We start from the raw sequence: 19,807 nt of genomic DNA on the forward strand, positions 1-19,807 counted from the left end.
CATGCCCTATCTATTTATTCCCAATCTGCAAATTTACCTGCAGGATATTGTTGGGTTTTGAAATAGTTTTCTTTTTTTATTGAGATTCCTGCGAGTTTCTTTTACATTATTGCTAGGGTACATGTTGCAGGGCTCTTTGTTGCCTACTTCTCTTCTCTTTGTTCCAGACTAAGATTAGTGTGATTGGTTTGGAGGAACATCTTTCTGGGAATATTGGAACCAAGCTAACTAACCTAGCCTCGGTGTAGGATAGTTTAATACTGCAGGCGAACGGTGAACCGCGGTCTAACAACTCCTCAAGACTGTGGGGAAGTGCAGCTCTTGAGAGGAGAAATGCGGGAGAGACTGCGCAACTGGAAAAGGACACTTAAAGCAAGCATATATAAGAAGACGAGAGGGGAAATTTCAGCCCCGTTTAATATTGATTTTGCCTATTTTAATCAGCTAATAAATCCCTTTCTGTTCGGAATTGGGAAAAAAGTCAATTCGGCAAGTTACAGCTCTCTCCTATTAAACCTCCGCCTCAGAGGCTTTTTTCAGTTTATATTCCGTTAATTCCCAGGTGATAAAAACTATCTGCTCTCACTTGCTTCTCTTCATATCCCAACCATATCCTCTAAATACATAATACATATATACACCCTCCTCCCTCCGAAAAGCCCGATAATCCTCCCTAACCTTCCCCCTCTTAATCCATCCTATTCAACATGTCGCAAATAACCACCCCCCTCACCACCCTCCTGGGCATCCAACATCCCGTCCTCCTGGCTGGCATGGCCCGTACATCCGGCGGCCCGCTCGCCGCCGCCGTCTCTAACGCAGGCGGCCTAGGCACCGTCGGCGGACTCGGCTACACCCCCGCCCAGCTCGACGAGATGCTCACAGAGCTAAAATCACACCTGAAAAGCCCCGACCTGCCCTTCGGCGTTGACCTCGCCCTACCCAAAGTCGGCGAGGGCGCCCGCAAGACAAACCACGACTACACAGAGGGCAAGCTCGATGAGCTCATTGAGGTTACGATCAAGCATGGCGCGAAGCTGTTTGTTTCTGCCGTCGGCGTCCCGCCCGCGCGCACGATCAAGAGACTACATGAGGCGGGCATCTTGATTATGAATATGGTTGGCGCGCCTAGGCATGCGGAGAAGGCGTTAGAGGCCGGTGTGGATATCGTGTGCGCGCAGGGTGGTGAGGGCGGTGGGCATACTGGTGACGTCCCTTTCTCCGTCCTAATCCCCGCCGTCGCGGATGTAGCGCGCAAGTACAAGAGTCCGCTAACAGGGCAGCCGGCGCTGGTTGTTGCTGCGGGAGGTGTCAATGACGGCCGTAGCCTGGCTGCATCGCTGATGCTGGGTGCTGCTGGGGTATGGGTTGGTACGCGCTTTGTGGCATCGGTGGAGAGCGGGGCGAGCCAGATGCATAAGGAGGCTGTGCTGAATGCTGGGTTTGGAGATACGGTTACCACTCTTGTTGTCTCTGGGCGGCCGCTGCGGGTGCTGCCGAACGATTATATCAAGGCGTGGCATGAGAAGCCGGAGGAGATTAAGAAGCTAACGGATGATGGGGTGGTGCCTATTATGAAAGATTTCGATGAGGGGAAGGATGTTGATATTCCGTTTTTGATGGGGCATGTTGCGGCTGCTGTGAAGGATATTAAGCCTGCGGGCCAGATTGTGGATGAGATGGTGAAGGAGGCTGTGCATATGTTGAAGGTTGGGAATGGGTATTTGGGGACTGGGTGTAAGTTGTGACTGCTACGATCCGGTGTGTATCCGGTGTAGGTTTGGCCTTGTAAATAAATCATACGTGCTTTTATTGTCGTTGGTAGAGTCAAGTTATACCCATATTCGTGATTATGATGGAAAGAGTTTTATTTGTTCATTACACTATCGAGGGAGGAGCGCTTGATGTGACAGAATTAATTTCTATACTCGGCGGCGAGGCTACCGAACAGATCGCCTACTTTAACAGGAATTGAAAGCTCATGAGAGATACCATCCCATCATATACACGCTTTGGATTTTTATACCGGCATTGTCGGCATTTTAGCACTCGCTAAAAATGTCACTCGCAGGATAGTTTTCCATCTACGTTGTGTAGTTGAATATTGTTGTAGGACACAAGAACGGCATTGAATAAATATGAGGATTCGGAACATAGACAAACAACCAACAAGATGCAACTCTAACAGGTAAAGGAAATAGAAGCAAAGGAGGTATAGGGTCGCAGAGATGATGAAGTGGCGGGAGGAACAGAATTAGGACCCTCTACTACCCCATATCACCAAGGAAATACCGAAACGTTATCCAATTGATCAATTGCCATGTCAACGCATGAGTAGAAAACAAGGTACCCTTCCTTAATTGAACAGCAGCCATGAGGTGGGATAGATATAGATAGATACCCTTTCTCCTAGCTTTCGTTGCTATATTTGTGTTTTTCTGTGTTTTTCATCTTTTTTCTTTTTTCTCTTTTTCGTTTTGTTTTGTTTTTCATCCTCTTTAATGCCTGTATCCATTTACAACACCACGATGGCCATTAGATTTAGTTTCTACTAGCGCTGGTGGTGGCGGTGGTCCAAAAAAGGGCTTACCGTCAGGAGCTCGGTTTGCTGGTGGATGTTGATGTTCTGCATGATGGTGATGGTGGTGATGGTGATGATGATCGTCAAATTCTCCCTCGTCACTTAAATCTTCATCTTCTTCTTCATCCTCATATTCGTCATCGTATTCACTCTCCGTCCCTTCGTCGTCCACTGCATCAAGCTCGCCAGCAAGGGCTTGGCCTCTGCCCTGCTCCTGCATCCGTCGACAGAGAGCTTCAAGGTTGTTGCTCTTTTTGCGCCATTTCTCAAGCTCGTCGTTGTTTCGAGTTCGTTCTTCCGCCATCTCTAAAATATTACGGTTGGTCTGCTCGTGCTTCCGTGTCAGCGTCATGTTTTCCTTTTCGAGTCGCTTGGTCTTCTTCGCCATTTCCTCCATTTCCTTGCGGAAGGTCAAAAATAGTTCGTTGCTATTATTTAGCGTATCCTCAACCTGTTTGGTTCGTTATTAAATGTCATACAGGCATACATTATAGGAAAACTCTGAGAGAAGCTCACTTGTTTGAACTTTTCGACATAGATGTTGAGTTGGCTTCGCAGTTCGGCTTCAGTTTGTGAAAACGTTGAGACTTGGCTGCTCAAAGCACGACATCTTTGTGCCTCACTCTCTGCTCCACGCCTTTGCTCTTCGTATTTGGCAGTCAGACTTTGAATTTCCGCATCCTTACTGCGGAGCAGAGCTTTATAATGCTGTTCCCGAGCTTCGAATTTTTCGCCAATGGTTTTGATTTTCGCGCGGAGACTTGAGAATACCTGTTAGACATGCGCATGAAAGTCACTAATGACGGTAGCTGTGATATACTTACGCGTCATCTAAATCGATATCTGCTTTTTCTCCACGAGCATCACCCCGCGCTGTAACGAAGTCCTGGATGTCAAAAAGTAACGAGTCAAGTCGTGCATTCACGACCCCGCGAGCTTTCTTCTCTATCTCTTCGAGCCTTTTGTTCTCATCCTGTAACCATAATCCATTCCATCAGATATTTTTCTTTTGCCCCGATATGGATAGGTTCCCAACACACCTTGACTTTCTTATTCTCCTTCGTCAGCTCCCGACACAGCTTTTCAAGCTTATCCTTCATAGTAGCAGTCTTGCTAAGCTCCGACTTCCCCTTATCCTGGTCCTTCTGGAGCTGATCGGCTCGTTTTTTACTCTTCGCATAATCTCGATCGAGCTTCTTCATGTCGGCAAGCAGCTCAGTGTACTTTTTGTGGACAGTCTCAAGTCGTGTCATGGGTGATTCTATATTGTTCAAGAGCTGATTTAAATCACGAGTAGCTTTTTTGACTTCTCGTTCTATCGGGAAATACAGATATGTAAGTAATAACTCATCTTACCCCAGGCGTCCAGGCCTCCAGTGAGCGCGCCGAAGTGGCCTGTCCAACAGGAATAAAATTATGGTATAGAACAGTCCTTTATAGTAACGTACCAATTTCAGCCTCTTGGTCCTTTTCCCCAGCCGCATCTTGCTCGAGTTGAGATATTTTGGCGGCCAAGAGCTTCGACGTTTCGCTGGGGTCCGCGGGCTTCTTTCCCTTTGCTTTTTTTGCCATGGTGGTTGGGGCCATTGCTAGGTGGGGAGACCCCGAATGAGTTGACGAAACTGGGCTATCGGAGTGCCTATTTACGAAGTTCGAATGGTTTGTATGGGAGGAAGCGGAGTGGGATGCGCCAGAGCTGTTGTATCCTGGATGAACATGTGGAGCAGCAGCTGCCATAGCTGGACCACCACGCAAACAACCAACGACGCCCTCGCAGTTTCAAGGGTATTCGCCGGTAGAACTGCTTCTTAGCCTCTAGCGTCAACACAGGTCGACAGGTGAACTATATCCCAGGTCCCGTGCTCGCATCCGAGACACACCCAGCGAATTTTTCAATGCCAACACGGCGCTCTGGGAGACAGAAGCGCAAAACGGGGACGTATAGAGGGGACGCGACACCTATATGTGAGAGAAGAAGACCTCTATATCTAGTTCCGAGTTCCCGGGCGTGTAAACGAGGCCGGCGAGCAGGCTGATGCAGGCCCTTGGAGGTAGTAACTGGGCAGAGAAGCAGTTCGAGTTCTGGCTCAAAAGGCGTAGGAGGGGACAAGCCACACCGGCCAAACAACGCTAAGCCTAGCTGGGCCATGGCTGTGGCTAAACGACGCCTCAACTCGCCCAGCGCAACATCAGACTCTGTGACCTCCGGAAATTTACATTTCCTTCGACGCTACAAACTAATATTGGGGGGCTGCTCTTGTGTTGTTTCATTGGTATTACGGTTTCTCTCTCATTTTGTTTCTCAGGGAAATAGAACCCAGTCGTCTCCCCCGACGAGTTTTCGCCCCAGTTTGCGCCGCTCAAAGTTTTTGGCTCCCAAACGAACTTCGTCCGAACGATTCTTTACCAGACGCCATCTCTATCGTTGAGCGGTTCTATTTGCATCTATACACTCATTCGATGATTCAGTTATAGATAGATAATTGTTGGGAATTAATCGCCTATCTGGTATTCGAGTTTTCGGGTAGCTCTTTTCGCCGCCAGCTATCCCGCAGCCAATATGCTTCGATCAACCAACACGTTTTTGAAATATGGAACCTCTTCGTCGAGGTGTCCCACTTTCTCCTCCTTGCGCAGTAAAGCGAATCGCGGATACTTGATTAGAAAGAGTCAGAGACTAGCTTCCACCGTCACACAGCTAGATAACTATCCCGCAGTTGGCGAGAAACTTCACGGTTTCACCGTCAAGGAGAAGAAGCATGTCCCGGAGCTTCATTTGACCGCAGTTCTCTTGAAACATGATAAAACAGATGCAGACTATCTCCATGTGGCCAGAGATGACAAGAATAATGTCTTCGGTATTGGGTTCAAGACGAACCCCCCAGACGCAACCGGCGTGCCGCATATCCTCGAGCACACCACTCTATGTGGCAGTGAGAAGTAAGCAATCTTAGCCTTTCCGGTCTCGTGGGATTTATCAGCTGATTACGTTGTCCTGTTTAGGTACCCTGTTCGCGACCCGTTTTTCAAGATGCTGCCTCGTTCTTTATCCAACTTCATGAACGCTTTCACCTCGTCTGATCATACCACGTATCCATTTGCGACAACCAATAAACAAGACTTCCAGAACCTACTATCAGTCTACCTGGATGCCACATTACACCCCTTGTTGAAAGAAGAAGATTTTCGACAAGAAGGATGGCGCCTAGGGCCTGAAGATCCTCGCGCGTTCCTGGCTCACAAAGAAGGCAATGAAAGCCCGGCCACAGCAGATGATATTGTTTTCAAAGGAGTGGTCTATAATGAGATGAAAGGGCAGGTATCTGATGCCAATTACTTATTCTATATTAAGTTTAAGGAACAGATCTTTCCTGCCATAAATAACTCAGGCGGCGACCCACAGTATATAACAGATCTAACTCACAAGCAACTGGTCGACTTTTCAAAAAAGAATTACCATCCAAGCAATGCGAAAGTTTTCACGTATGGGGACATGCCTCTAGGGGATCATTTACAACAGGTTGGGCGTGTCTTGGATGGCTTTGAAAAGTCAACTCCGGATCGAGAGGTCAAACTTCCACTGTCTTTAGACGACGGCCCCCTTAGCGTCACGATTCCAGGTCCAATCGACCCATTTACCAGCGAGGACAAGCAATTCAAAACGTCAGTGTCTTGGTTTGCAGGTGATTCCACTAACGTCGTGGAGACCTTCTCGATGGGAATTCTTTCGTCCCTGCTGCTTGACGGATATGGTTCACCAATGCATAAGGCTCTAGTCGAAAGCGAAATCGGATCCTCATTTACACCAAACACTGGTCTTGATGCTTCTGGCAGAGTTCCTATATTTTCAGTTGGTGTGAACGGAGTTGCCGAAAAAGACATCGCCATGGTGAAGGAGAAGGTACAAAAGGTTTTCCGGCAGTTCTCGGCTGCAGGATTCAACGATGACAAAGTGAAAGGCATCCTGCACCAACTGGAACTTGCATTGAGACACAAGACAGCCAACTTCGGGATTGGAATCATGGAAAAGACACTATCATCCTGGTTTAATGGTTCTAATCCAATGAAAGAGCTAGCTTGGAATGAGGTGATTAATGAATTCAAGCAACGCTATGAGAAAGGTGGCTACCTAGAACAACTTATGAAAAAATATCTTATGACTGATAAGTCCATGACTTTTACGATGGCTGGATCACCAACTTATAATAAAGAACTGGACGAAAAAGAAGTAGTGCGAAAGGAGGGAAAGATGACCGAATTGACTGAAGCTGCAGGCTCTCTTGAAAAAGCCGTTGACCAACTCAAGAAAGAAGAATTTGAGTTATTGAAGGTCCAGGAAGCAGCCCAGAATGCCGATTTAAGCTGCTTGCCAACTCTCCACGTGAAAGATATTTCGAGAACGAAGGAATGGAAAACCGTGCGGGAATCCAAAATAGGTGAAGTCGACGTTGTTTGGAGGGAAACCCCAACAAATGGCCTCTCCTATTTCCAGGCTATGAATGCATTTGAAAATCTCCCCGATGAGCTACGGTTGCTTCTACCTCTCTTTAATGACTGCGTCATGCGACTCGGCACCGCCGGACGAACAATGGAGCAATGGGAGGATTTGATAAAACTCAAATCTGGTGGTATTTCGTCCTCCACTTTCATTGTATCGTCTCCAACATCACTGGACGGATACGCTGAAGGGCTCCAATTCTCCGGTTATTCGCTTGACAAGAACTTCTCGGCTATGCTTGAAATGATATCCAGTCTAGTAACTGAGACTGATTTCAACAGCCCCGTGGCTCCGCGGATGATCCAGGAATTGCTGCGATCTTCCACCAACGGTGCTATTGATTCGATTGCGGGTACAGGCCACCGATATGCTATAAATGTTGCGACTTCGGGTCTGTCTAAGAAATTCTGGGCTAGCGAGCAACTATCAGGCTTAGCACAAGTCCAGGCTACCGCCAGGCTTCTACATGATGCGGAAACCTCACCAGAACGGTTGCAAGACCTAATTCGGAAACTTCAGCTGATACAATTATTCGCGATTTCGAATTCCTCGAAATTCCGTGTGCGTGTAGTCTGCGAGTCAGAAAGCGCCAGCGCGAACGAAAAAACTCTTCAGCGCTGGCTCTCTGGCCTCCCTCGCAATCTTAACCCCCCCTCAACAACCGAAGGATTTATCCCTAACCCATCCGTCACCAAAGTGCTTTATAACCTCCCGTATAAAGTCTCCTATTCCGGCCTTGCTCTTCCAACAACGACATTCACCGATCCGTCTAGTGCATCACTCAGTGTACTCTCCCAACTCTTAACTCACAACTATCTCCACCAAGAAATACGGGAGAAAGGTGGTGCATATGGAGCAGGCGCCAGCAGTGCCCCCATCCAAGGTTATTTTGGGTTTTCAAGCTACCGCGACCCCAACCCCATGAATTCACTAAAAGTATTCAATAACTCTGGAATCTTCGCCCGAGACAGATCCTGGACGACGCGGGAGCTTGATGAAGCGAAACTCGGCATCTTCCAGGGTCTTGACGCTCCCATGAGCGTTGACGAAGAAGGCCAGCGCTACTTCATGACTGGTGTCACTCAGGAGATGGACCAGCGCTGGCGCGAGCAGGTTCTTGATGTAACTGCTGAGGATGTGAATAATACCGCTCAGAAGTACCTCGTTAACGCATCACGACAGGTATTCTGTCTCCTAGGCGAGAAAAAAGATGGGTCCGATTTTGATGGTTGGGATGTGAGAAAGCTGTCCATGGGTCCTGAAGAAGGCAATGCCGCCGGTTCTGAGGAGCAAGGTGCGGCTACCGGCGCGGCTTAAGTATATACATACAAATTTTCTTTCGATGTCTTACATTTTTGGTTACGGTTGTCCTAGTTTCCCTTACGCTCTTATTTGAATATGCGTTCTAAACTTTTCGATATAGACCAGTTGATGCACCACCTCATTGTCTAGAGGGTGCGAATTTCACACTCCATGTATTTTTAGACGAACATGTATTATAATCGCATCTCTCTTGATTTACATCCCCACTGAGCCAGTTTCAAGCGTCTAGCCAAAAATTTCGCTCTATTACTAACCTACTTCCACGTCTCCCTTTTCATCTCTTGGGCCGCTGCTGATATGGTTTCTTCAACATATTCATTCTGAACGGACTAACATGAGACAACCAACGCGCTGCTCCAGAACAGAGCAATCATACGTCTGCCAACCTTTCATCCCCATGGTCGGCAGATCACAAGTCTCTCCGACGGCCACCCACCGCCCTCGCAGGCAGTGGCTGGTCCACGAGAAAAAGCGCAATATCAATAAAAGAGAGAGCAGTAAGGAGGAGCTCGGGGGGAAATGAAAGAAGGGAAAACCCCGCCTACCGAAGAGGGGATGGCCCACATTATCGAACCCCCTATATCTCCTACTTGCAAGGGAGTGGGGAGGGGATATGATGTTTTCTGGTATGATTCCGAACCAGTCTATCAGCTGACTTGCTCCTAATGCATGAGGGGTGTTCTTTGCCTATTCCGCAGCATTTGCCTTTTTGCTGGAAACCCCTCGATTCGCCGATGGTGTTTTCATGGAGAGGTTTTGTGCTATTGGAGTGAGGTTCAGTTCTCCTCACTTGCTGATGGGCTTGTCAATTGGTAGGGTGGTTTGGGTTGTTTCGGAATTTCGTATCTCTTTACTTTTTCCTTTGCTGTGGGGTTTAGAGGGATCCGCTTGGTGATGTGGATTATACCCCCTTTGGGTGGGAGTTTTCTTCATCTTTTGTTTTTACTGGGCTCTTCCTTGCTTCTCTGTTACCCTTTTGTCTCCATCTCATTTCAGAACTGCTCTTTTTCCTCAAGTTTAATGGAGGGCGGACTAGGGATGCGAGAACATTTACTTTTCTAGTCGGTTTTCAGTTGACCTTCCTCAATGCGCCCTGTAGTTTATTATTCCAAGCTTTGATATTGAAATGAACTCAAGCCTCATTTGCCGCATTTGCTTGCATTCATATCATTCGAGGCCTATTTGGCTTCACCTCTCCTCTCCATATCGCGTCCTCCCGTAGCAGGTCACCCACCTTCGCTTTATTTTCCAAGCCGCTCTTCTAAAGTCACCTTCAACGCCCACCTTCAAAAACTTCCAGCTCTCTCGAATACATACCTTGCGACGAATCCTGTGTAAGAATTAAGGATTGTAATAAGATACCCACACTTCAAGCAAACACATTACTTCCTCACGGCAACGCCTCGAAGACGAACATATCCCAACCACTTGCTACCATCCTCTTCCCTTGTGATGACCGTTTCAAGTAACTGACAGACCTCCTCAACAGCAGCCTCGCGGCGGTCCGCATCCACAATATCCAGCATCTGGGATCCCATCAGGCGCACCCACCCGGCAATACCGCCGTCTACGTCAGTGGTAAGCTTAGTGGGCCGATATTCGACTTCCAGCTTCTCAATATGAAATCCAATCTTCTCCAAGGTCGCTCTCATCCAGGATTCAGACGGAAAGAACCACGGGTTTGCGGCGCGCGCTTGCTGGATCGTAGTTCCCTGATGGGTCACCGCGGCAAGCAGCGCGGTGTTGGCTTCAGGCACATTCCCATGGCCCCCCATTTCGAATACAAAGGTCCCATTTGGTTTGAGGCAGGAGTATATTGTTTCCAGCACGCCCACCCTTGTGGATGCATCTCTCAGGATCCAGTGAAGTGCGGCATTAGAAACCCTGTTGAGTTGTTTATCAGTTTTTAACGGTCTTTAACCACTCAATGGGCGATGGGTGTACTAAGAGCAAAAAATACAGTTCTTACACTTTATCCCATGCCCTCTCGACAATATCCAGCTCCCGGTCCAAATACCTACAATCCACAACTCGAAATTCGGCCTTGGGGCTGCCATAATCCGCTTTGGCAGAGCTAATCATGGAAGCGGATGCGTCGATGCCCAGCACCGATCCCACATGTGGAATGAAACTGCCGGTGAACTTCCCATCTCCACATCCAATATCCAGCACCCGGTCTGTTGGCTGTGGGTTAAGATATTGCAACACCTTCTGTGTGAGCTTTGGGACAAAGGCAGCCGAAGTGTGATATGCCTGATTGGGGGGTTAAAAAATGATTATTTCTTCCCAAATTGTTAAGCTATAACAGATGAATACTGCTATCAAGAAGACGTACCTCTTCCGACCAGTGATCTTTCTGCGGCCCAGAAACTTCCTGCGTTGGTACCATCTCTCAATATCTTTTCTTGAAATGATTCTCTTCCTCTTGGTGCGCAGTTAGTTGCAAGATTCTAGGAGAAACAGGATCTACCAGTCTTTTTTCCGCTGCTAGCTCCTGTAGGCCTTATTTTTTATTTTTGTTTATTATATTTCTTTTAGCTGCATCTTTAACGAACCCGGGGTGTATGATTCCTTTATATTTACGTCTTTGAAGATTGCATAAGTCATCCTTCTGTCCAGAATAGCCGATATCGGATGCGGAGTTGGGGAGTTGCTTATTAAGCCAGAACAATAGTTATCCGTCGTTTTCCTGCCCCATCCTCTAGTTATATACAACTCGGCATCTATAAGCCTGTTAACGGGTTGCTGGGCTCGCTGTGCTTTGATGAGATACTGTGGAGAAGTATATTTCAAATCTTACCCGGCGTGGAGGGCTATGTAAACAGGAGAGGACCAACACTGGACCGGAATCGGAGTCTAGTTATTCTATGATTCTCACGCGGAGAAGAGTATTGGGGGGGTGTGGGTGTAAACTTGGACAGTATACAAAACCGACTCCGGCTATTTCAAGGCTTGTTCAGCGCTGGTAGGCAGTTAAAGTGAGCTTGACGGCTTAGTAGAAATTTGATTCTCCCGAGATGGTTGGAGCTGTCTACAGAACAAGACGAAGAACAGTAAGCCTGTAGCCGCACTTTGAAGTCGAAATATGAAATAATGAATGTAGTTGATTGCTCTGTTTCCCATCGATCAAAGTCCTCTTGTATCTTGAGGATATCCGGTCAAATTCCAAGCAACACCAATTTAACAGTAAATCCTTCCTAGTCTTTCGAAGCCATGACGCTGGAAGCATGTATTAGTTAGTATGAGCTCCGTCCCAAGGATTTAGCTTTGCCGGACTATCTCGTAGGCTCTGGGTGCCAACTGTTGGCTATGGCTCCCGATCAATGTGGTCCCGACAAATATATTTCAAGTAAGCACCATTCCTGTTCCGAAGTGGTGTCTGCACTTCCGATCCAGCCATCCTGATGCGGCTTAATTTCGGAAATGGTATGTTCATCAGTGCACCGTGCCTCATAGCAGCCAACGCTTCTCGGAATTTGAATACCTGGGAACAACATATCTGAGGTTAACTATTCGTCCGATGACAAGCAATAGTAATGCATCCTTGAGTTCCAGCCAGTAGTTCTTCCTAACCCGTCTGCACTGCAGGCGCAAGTGCGCCATGTTTCTTCGCTGCCTGCAATCTTGCCTCTGATTAATGGGTGAGAGAGTTTCGCGCCAGTTGCAAGAAAGATGGTTGAGAATGCAAAGATGTTCATGAATGGGCTGAGATTGATTGTGATAACCAAACAGGCGCCGCTCGGAGGTCTAGAATCTCGGATCCCGAACAGTTTTCTTCCCCGGCAAACCTTAGCCGACAAGCCACATCCCGATAGCCGGTCTTGGCAGCCGATTAGTTATATGCTTGTTTCTCCGCAACGGCGACTGGCAGGGAAAAAAAAAAAAAAAAAAAAAAAAAAAAGATGAAGGAGAAGAAAACGAGAGAGGGGGGGGGGAGAGAGAAACTACGGTGTGAGACATGAAGCGATAACAAAACTACGATGAAGGTGCTCTGTAATGCCGGGAGTAGATGAGAAAGATGAATTGGGCGAGGATTAGGTTACAAAATGCTATTTCTTAAACTATTGGATCCGTCAAGCCATTTCTTAAGGAGTTTCACTCGTAAATCCGGAAATCTGGGGAATTGTTCTCCTCTTTTGGTCAAGGGGCTTAGGCGGGCGGATGAAAGCACATTCGAACCATGGATTTGGCAAAAGAACTTTCTTGCGGGCGGAGGGCAAAAAAAAAAAGAAAAGAAAAGAAAAAGAAAAAGAATTAAAAATAAGACTAAAATAAAATAAAAAGGTTCTGTCAGGTCCGGGGTTTTCTCCCGAGCGAGTATTCATGTCACTTTTTGATCGGTTCCTAGCAAAAAAGAAAAAAAGCGTGGAAACCAGTCAAAATATCATTAAGCACCACGAAAAAAATAAAAATAAAAAATAAAAAATAGTTACCTTACCTTTCACGGCTGTCTCTTATTATCACACTTAATTGCCAGTTGTTGTTCCTCTTGCTTGCATGGTTTCAGAAAAGAGAAGAGACATTATGTGTCCACGTCATGGCAAGTCTCCAGTCTTCTCTCCGTAACAATACAACCAGCAAGGACAGCAATAATACTATTGATATCGCTCCCAACCATGACCCCGGCAATTCCACCTCCACGTCTTTGGCAACGGCAAGAAAGGACGAAGCTATCCGTTCCCGTTCCCGTCCTCGTCTATCGTCCCCCTTCAGCAACACCAATCCTCACCATGACGTCGTAGAACCAACTGGGCCCGCCGACAGTGATGGCCACCACATAGCGGCATCACCAACGGTGGCGGCAACGGCACCAGTTGACAATTATGACCAGAGCTATCAAGATGCGACAGAGCTCGTCGACCTCCCTCCGGTCCCGGTGTCAGACCACAGTGACGAAGATAATCGTGACAACGCCCGCAATCCCAATAGCCTCAGCCGGTCATCTTCAATATCCACGATCTCGTCAGGCTCCGTGCGCCTGGTTGTCCAACGTACGCTAAGCACACAGCAGTCGAACAGCAGAGCCGGGGACAGCGCGGCAGGCAGTGGTACCAATAACAAGGGCATCCTGGCGGGAGTGAAGAGGTTTTGGTTTCAGCATGTCTCGATGACGGTGCCACGGAGCCAGAACAGGGATCATTTTGGTGAGTTGAGGATACCTTTCTGCTGTTCTCTGCCCTTCCCTCCTCCTCTTCTCCCTAAAACGTTTTATATACAATATTACATTTTTTGAGGGGGAGAGGGGTTATTTATATGTTTTATATCTACTGGCACTTTACCCCAAAGGATTGTCTTGGGGCTGCATGGGATTGGGGAAAAATCAGCCAGCCAACTCCAAAAAATAAGTCAAAAGCTCGCCATTGCTCACCAGGAAAAGCAAACCATTCCATCCCATCCCTGATATTTTTTGTTATTTTTGGGCATCTCCAAAAGCTTTGGTCCAGGAATATATTTATTCTATTTTGGAGTTCCGAAAAGAAGAAGCCGGCGTGGCGTGTCTTGGGTTTTCTTCGTTTTTGTATTTATTTTGCACTTGAAGAACAAGAAATAACCACCCTTACACAGCATCTCGCACATGTTCCCCCTATCATATCTTATGCCCATCCATCCATCCTCCCCAATAAAAGCTGCGAATAGTTGAAAACTTTTTGCATATCTACATTTCTATAACTAACCCGAAAAAATCCAACCACAGCCCTCGAAAGAACCTTCCTAGCCTACATCCGCACATCGCTCGCCTTCGCCTTCCAGGGCGCCCTCATCGCCCAACTTTTCAGCCTGCAAAACAAGCAGGATAAAAACATCGCGTTTGGGTTTCACACAGTCGGCAGGCCGCTGGCCTGTGCGTGTCACGCCTGTGCGATAATAGTTGCCGCTATGGGTTCGTACCGCTTCTGGAGACAGCAGAATGCGCTGGCGAGGGGTAAGGTGCAGGCGGGCGGGTGGGAGTTGAATCTTGCTGGTGTTTGTGCCGTTGGGGTAAGTGATATATATATATCCTTTGCTTTTCTTTTCTTTTCCTTTCTTGCTGGGCCCCGGGGTGACGAAGAGGTCTCGTTATTAAGCTCTTGTGTGGTTCTTCACCTTTTTATTTATTTATTTTATATTTTTCGCTTTTGTTGCTGTCCCTCTTGTCTGGCAGACAGGCACAGCACATGCATCTCCCGACCCCGTTCTGTAACATATGTATGTTTCGCAGAACGAAAATTTGGGAGATGCGTACGACCGGCACACTTTGGGTTGTTTCTTTTCTTTTCTTTTTCTTTTCTTTTCTTTCTTTCTTTCTTTTTTTATATACCATCCTCCTTACTTCAGGTCACAATAAACCACGCACACTAATAATACTGACAAGTATCTCCTTTTTCATGCAGATAATCACATCGACATTTGTGCTAGTCATTTTGATAGCTACCAGATCCGAAGACTAATAACGAAACAAGCCATCATTAAGCTTCTGGTGATACTTTCCGCACTTTCCCTGCCCTAGTTGAGCGGAGATTTTTTGAAAAAGTTCGAATCAAAATGCTGTTTGGGGTTTGGGTTGGATTGCTGGAAACACCTTACGCATATACCCCAGAGTACGTACCTACGTGTCTCGGATAAAGCAATCAAGGGCGGCAAAGGCGTTTTGTTTAGGCACATACCTGTTCATTTACGTGCTCTTTTTTTATTCTTCTCCCTCAACACTTTTTTTCTTTCTTTCTTTCTTTCTTTTTTCTTTCTTTCTTTCTTTTTTCTTTCTTTCTTTCTTTCTTTTTTCTTTTTTCTTTCTTCTTTTTTCTTTTTTTTTTTTTGGCAATCGGCGCACTTGGTTAAAATTTTCCATCTTTTCCGTCTTCCTAGCTTTTCTTTTCCTTGCCATATCCCCCATGAAGCTAATAGCCCCTACCTAATATATACTGTACATGTACGGAGTACTACGGTATTGAATAAAGAAAACAATGAATGGATCCTTACTTCGATTCATCTCCTGGTCGCACATGGAGCCGCTAATCCTTATGGAGTACTCCGTACAGCTTCAAGACTTAACAGAGTGTGGCTGGCGGGCACTAAGAGTGTCGACGTCATACCTTGACCAGAAGCCGTCGCAATAACTAATCTGCTCATAGTGGAATAAAAGCTTAACATCCGCAGGGCTAAAAGAAAAAGTTAAAAGCAAAGTTACCATCAACAACAATTACTCCTTACAGATTATCTAGAAGGACGCAGCGATCTCTGATGACTAATACCCGCCTCCGTTTGGCCGGGCTGGTGTCACTTTTGACAGTTTTTAATTTTTAATTTGCTCTCTTCTACGATACTCCGGTTTTTCTTTTTCTTTTTCTTTTTTTTTTTTTTCTTTCTTTTTCTTTTTCTTTTTCTTTTTTTCTTTTTTTCCCCCTCTACTAAAATGCGTGGTCAGGACGATGATATCGCTTCATAGCTCTATACATGTACACCATCCTCTCAATCTTCCAGCCGTATACCAGCCCAAACCGGCTCCTAGTAGTGTATAGGAGCGAACAACAACCCAGTTACACTATATTCATCTCACTTTAACTCTCAATAGCTTGCGAGAGCAAGCCGTTTGATTCAATCCTCCCCCTTTCCCAGTCGGATCCCATTCGCGCGGCCCTCAGGGCAGTGCGGGCTCACCAATCCCGCAACGATGTGGATGTCAAAGTCCAACCGGATGATTCTCCTCCTTATAATCGATTCTGCATTCTTCCTCCTTGAACTCGGCGTTGGTGAGTCTACAGGCGCTTTTACATTGGGGCGCCAGGTGATAAGAAAGTTATGTAGGAGCTTTTTGCTGACTGCGCCGTTTTTCGCATTGGTCAGGTTACTCCGTTCATTCGCTAGCTTTGGTTGCGGATTCCTTTCATATGGTACGTGGACATTTCGAGGGGAATGTTTCTTGAACATCTCTTTTTGCTGACTAGTTCCCTCTTTTACTATACTCTAGCTCAATGATGTATTATCGCTGCTTGTCGGGCTATGGGCTGTCAAAGTCGCCAACCAGAGAACGAGCTCGAAGGTGTATACCTATGGGGTAAGTGATGGATCTGTCCAGTCTGTGGATTCGCCTGGGTACTTGCGGAATGAACCAAAGCTGATACGCTATATTTCGAATCATCATAGTGGCAACGAGCAGAGACTCTAGGTGCCTTAGCCAATGGCGTGTTCCTCGTAGCGTTGTGTGTGTCAATCTTCCTGGAAGCCATCCAACGATTCGTCGAACCACAAGTGGTGAATAACCCCAAACTCGTCTGTGTCGTTGGTTGTTTTGGTCTTTTATCCAATATCTTTGGATTGGTGCTTTTCCACGACCACTCGCATGCCCACGGAGGACATTCGCATGGCCATGGTGATGGAATGGCGGCTGTAGACGCGGCGGAGCAGGGCTACATTCAGGAACCAGGCAGGGAGGTCTTGGCGGACGAGTCCGGAACCGTGGCCAGCGTAATGCCAGAAAATGTAATAGCGAGCTGGTCTGCTGAAGAGCGGGCTGCTACGGAGAACAATGCCGCCTCTAGTCCTGGGACGAGGTGGAGCGAATCCAACAATGCCATCCACCGTCGCCGCAACTCTCGCCGGTTTAGCGCATCATTACAAAGACCTTTCCGCGATTCGGAAGATATTCAAATCCACCCCGCCATTCTACGTCGAGATATCATCGAAGCCAGTCGCTTTGACGAGCCGGGTTCTGAATCAGACGTGGAATATCCTTCGAACGACACTCGTCCCTCGGAACGAACGAATTTATTAGACGACTACGACGGCACATCATACTCCCAGCCAAACGGTCAACAAACAACTGGCAAACCACCCAAGGACCCCAAGAACCACGACTTACATGGCGGACACAATCACGCCAAGCCGAAAACCCACGAAGGGAAGAAGGGTCATTCCCACGGCGACCTAAACATGCGAGGCGTCTTCCTTCACGTAGTCGGCGACGCGCTGGGAAACATCGGCGTCATCGCCTCCGCCCTCGTAATCTGGCTCACCGACTACTCCTGGCGCTACTATGTCGACCCAGGCATCTCTCTCGTAATCACCTTCATAATTCTCGCCTCCGCCATCCCGCTCTGCAAAGCCGCGTCGCGAATCCTCCTCCAAGCCGTCCCCGCCGACCTTAGCATCGACCACATCATCGAAGACATCCAAAGCCTTCCCGGCATCATCAGCTGCCACCACCTGCACGTCTGGCAGCTCAGCGATACCAATCTCGTCTGCTCGCTGCATATCCAAGTCAGCCATGATGTTAAGGGCGAAGGGTCGGAGCGATACATGGAGCTTGCGCGCCATGTGCGTGGATGTCTGCATGCCTACGGTATCCACTCGTCGACCATCCAGCCGGAGTTCTATCCTGATAGTGACGATGATGCGACTGGCGGGGCGGGAGCAATGACGTCGTGTTCTCCAAATAATGGAGGAGCTGGGCCTCGACAGCGCAGCCCAGGGGGGAATTTTGTTGACCCTAACTGCCTCCTAGAATGTGGGGTCGAGTGCCCGGATGTACGACAGTGTTGTCCCCGTGGCAAATGATTTTTTTTTTTCTTCAACTTAATACGCATGGGCTGTCTTCTTGTTTTTTGACATATTGGATTGTTTTCTGGTGACTACAGCGTGCGGATAACTTTTCATTAGCATACTTTTCAACTTGTTTTATTTTTATTTTTAAAAATCTACTACTAGGTACCCATTGATTTTGAGTGACATTCCCAGCCGATTCATTGACTCTGATTGACAAATCTACTGTAGTATAGATCTCTCTCCGAAGTCACCTCTATACCCACATCTGCTTTGTTTCGGTTCAGTGAAAAGCTTATATATCATCTCTAATTTTATGTTATTTTATATTTCATTATATTATATTGTATGGTATCGATCCATGAAGGTTATGCCACCCCCGGTGGGGACCGATCAAAAGTATCCTAAAACCAATACGGAGGTCATTCATAAACGAAACAATCCCCACCGCGGAGATTTGATGCTGCTGGCCCGAGTCTGCCGACGCCCAGTATAAAGTTCGCTTTCGGGAGCTCTAGAGGATCGGCAGAGTACGTACTTCACTAGCCAAGCCGTTTCTTTGGATATCAGGCCTGCAAACAACTGCTCTGTCCTTTTACTTCTAAACTTCTTCTCTTTCTTTTGCATTCATATCATCTTCTTTTTCTTGTAATTCTCCTTCTACTTTCCCTTCTCCAATTTCTGCTACATATGTCGGAGAACAACAACATGTGGAAGGTGTAAAGCTTGTGTGATTGAAAGGTTGCTAGCTTGTGGAAAGTTATATGGTGGAAGGATTAGTAAGCCAGATCACGTGACCTGACACAACATATGGATGAAAGGCCCATTATCAATTCACCAGAGGAACGGCATGCCCCTGACACCTAGGAAATCAATCGTCATTGAGTCTCTCATATGATAGTAACGCTTACTACATAAAGGCCCATCCTCATTACAGCTTGAGGAATCGCTAGTTGCAACAGGGATGGTTTCATCCAATCACTTATCCGTCGTGCCTTGCCTAGATATCTAATAAGTTCTGCGAGCACGCATGTCATGGCATTCCATGACTACGGCGAACACTGGCTTAAGCCATGATTACTTCTACGGGCCCCTGCTAGCAGTAACGTGGAGAATCATCTAGAGACGGGGCAGCGTCCTTTACGCAGTATAGCATCATCTCCACTGCTTATTGACAGAAAGGCATCTGGGCGCCACACTGCCCTTGCTGAGGGCGAGTGTCAGCATGGATATTGGAGAACAATCCATCCCAGTTGCAATCTCTAGACTGTTCACACAAGGGTTATATAACCTGCTTGGAATCCCGTCCTCTTTCTCTGCTGGTCTCTACGCTCATTACCCCTCAGCTCTCGGATTCTTGAAATCCATCCAAGGCGGCACGGCACCTACCTCCCCCTCAACTTCTCTTACCTAGTAGCTGGGAATACTTCAAGGCGGTGATGGTGATCAGAGCACTATGTCAGCTAATATTATTTGGTCTGGCAAGTGGGCAGGTTGTCCAACACCCACTTTTACGCACTGTCAAAGAGTTGTATCCCAGATTCAACCCAGTTCTACCACCTCCACAGAAATACAGTTTGTCAAAATGAACTACAGCTGAGAGTGAATACTCCAATCCTCTATTTTCTTCTTCTTGTTGAGCTTTATCTTAGGGGCTACTTGGTTTAAAATACCAGATTGGGGTGCCCGATACGATAGCTAAGGATGGGTCTGAATGGACGAGAAACGGTCCGTCCTTGATGACTTAGATATAGATATGACGTTCTCCTCGATGGATGATAATTTCTTTCATTTTATTTCAACTTGACCTGGATGCCCAGTAGAGGCTTCCTAATTTTCAATGGGAGTCTTTTGAAGGAACTGATGTAATTAATATTGCATAATAGAAT

At 47.0% G+C, this 19,807-nt stretch overlaps 6 protein-coding genes across 7 annotated transcripts; 4 read left to right on the plus strand and 2 right to left on the minus strand.

Moving 5' to 3' along the window:
* Window positions 1-73: 73 nt before the first annotated feature.
* On the plus strand, window positions 74-2,325 carry BDBG_01869 (oxidoreductase). The gene has a single exon (XM_002627152.2). It carries the CDS (start codon window positions 708-710, stop codon window positions 1,746-1,748), a length of 1,041 nt encoding a protein of 346 aa, XP_002627198.1. The 5' UTR covers window positions 74-707; the 3' UTR covers window positions 1,749-2,325.
* Window positions 394-5,493, minus strand: BDBG_01870. 2 transcript variants are annotated; one of them, XM_031720523.1, is made up of 6 exons: window positions 4,030-5,493; window positions 3,622-3,896; window positions 3,406-3,554; window positions 3,098-3,341; window positions 2,591-3,032; window positions 1,015-2,505 (listed from the first exon to the last, which is right to left on the minus strand). In XM_031720523.1, exons 1-6 carry the CDS (start codon window positions 4,316-4,318, stop codon window positions 2,423-2,425), a joined length of 1,482 nt encoding a protein of 493 aa, XP_031576736.1. In that variant the 5' UTR covers window positions 4,319-5,493; the 3' UTR covers window positions 1,015-2,422. The 2 variants fall into 2 exon arrangements, with proteins under 2 accessions (XP_031576737.1, XP_031576736.1); XM_031720522.1 differs by having other exon boundaries at window positions 394-3,032.
* On the plus strand, window positions 4,723-11,485 carry BDBG_01871 (mitochondrial presequence protease). The gene is made up of 2 exons (XM_002627154.2): window positions 4,723-5,521; window positions 5,585-11,485. Exons 1-2 carry the CDS (start codon window positions 5,142-5,144, stop codon window positions 8,394-8,396), a joined length of 3,192 nt encoding a protein of 1,063 aa, XP_002627200.1. The 5' UTR covers window positions 4,723-5,141; the 3' UTR covers window positions 8,397-11,485.
* On the minus strand, window positions 8,333-12,136 carry BDBG_01872 (methyltransferase). The gene is made up of 3 exons (XM_002627155.2): window positions 10,738-12,136; window positions 10,372-10,655; window positions 8,333-10,286 (listed from the first exon to the last, which is right to left on the minus strand). The coding sequence occupies exons 1-3, from the start codon at window positions 10,789-10,791 to the stop codon at window positions 9,785-9,787; spliced, it is 840 nt and encodes a 279-aa protein (XP_002627201.1). The 5' UTR covers window positions 10,792-12,136; the 3' UTR covers window positions 8,333-9,784.
* Window positions 12,137-12,282: 146 nt separating this feature from the next.
* Window positions 12,283-15,116, plus strand: BDBG_01873 (uncharacterized protein). Its single transcript, XM_002627156.2, has 3 exons — window positions 12,283-13,546; window positions 14,098-14,381; window positions 14,774-15,116. Exons 1-3 carry the CDS (start codon window positions 12,940-12,942, stop codon window positions 14,828-14,830), a joined length of 948 nt encoding a protein of 315 aa, XP_002627202.1. The 5' UTR covers window positions 12,283-12,939; the 3' UTR covers window positions 14,831-15,116.
* A 386-nt stretch (window positions 15,117-15,502) lies between these two features.
* Window positions 15,503-19,694, plus strand: BDBG_01874 (CDF family cation efflux system protein). Its single transcript, XM_002627157.2, has 5 exons — window positions 15,503-16,129; window positions 16,224-16,270; window positions 16,348-16,434; window positions 16,524-18,635; window positions 18,740-19,694. Exons 1-4 carry the CDS (start codon window positions 16,051-16,053, stop codon window positions 17,931-17,933), a joined length of 1,623 nt encoding a protein of 540 aa, XP_002627203.1. The 5' UTR covers window positions 15,503-16,050; the 3' UTR covers window positions 17,934-18,635; window positions 18,740-19,694.
* Window positions 19,695-19,807: the final 113 nt, after the last annotated feature.

Source organism: Blastomyces gilchristii, assembly GCF_000003855.2.
Source record: "Blastomyces gilchristii SLH14081 genomic scaffold supercont1.3, whole genome shotgun sequence".
In the NCBI taxonomy this organism is placed as follows: Eukaryota; Fungi; Ascomycota; class Eurotiomycetes; order Onygenales; family Ajellomycetaceae; genus Blastomyces; species Blastomyces gilchristii.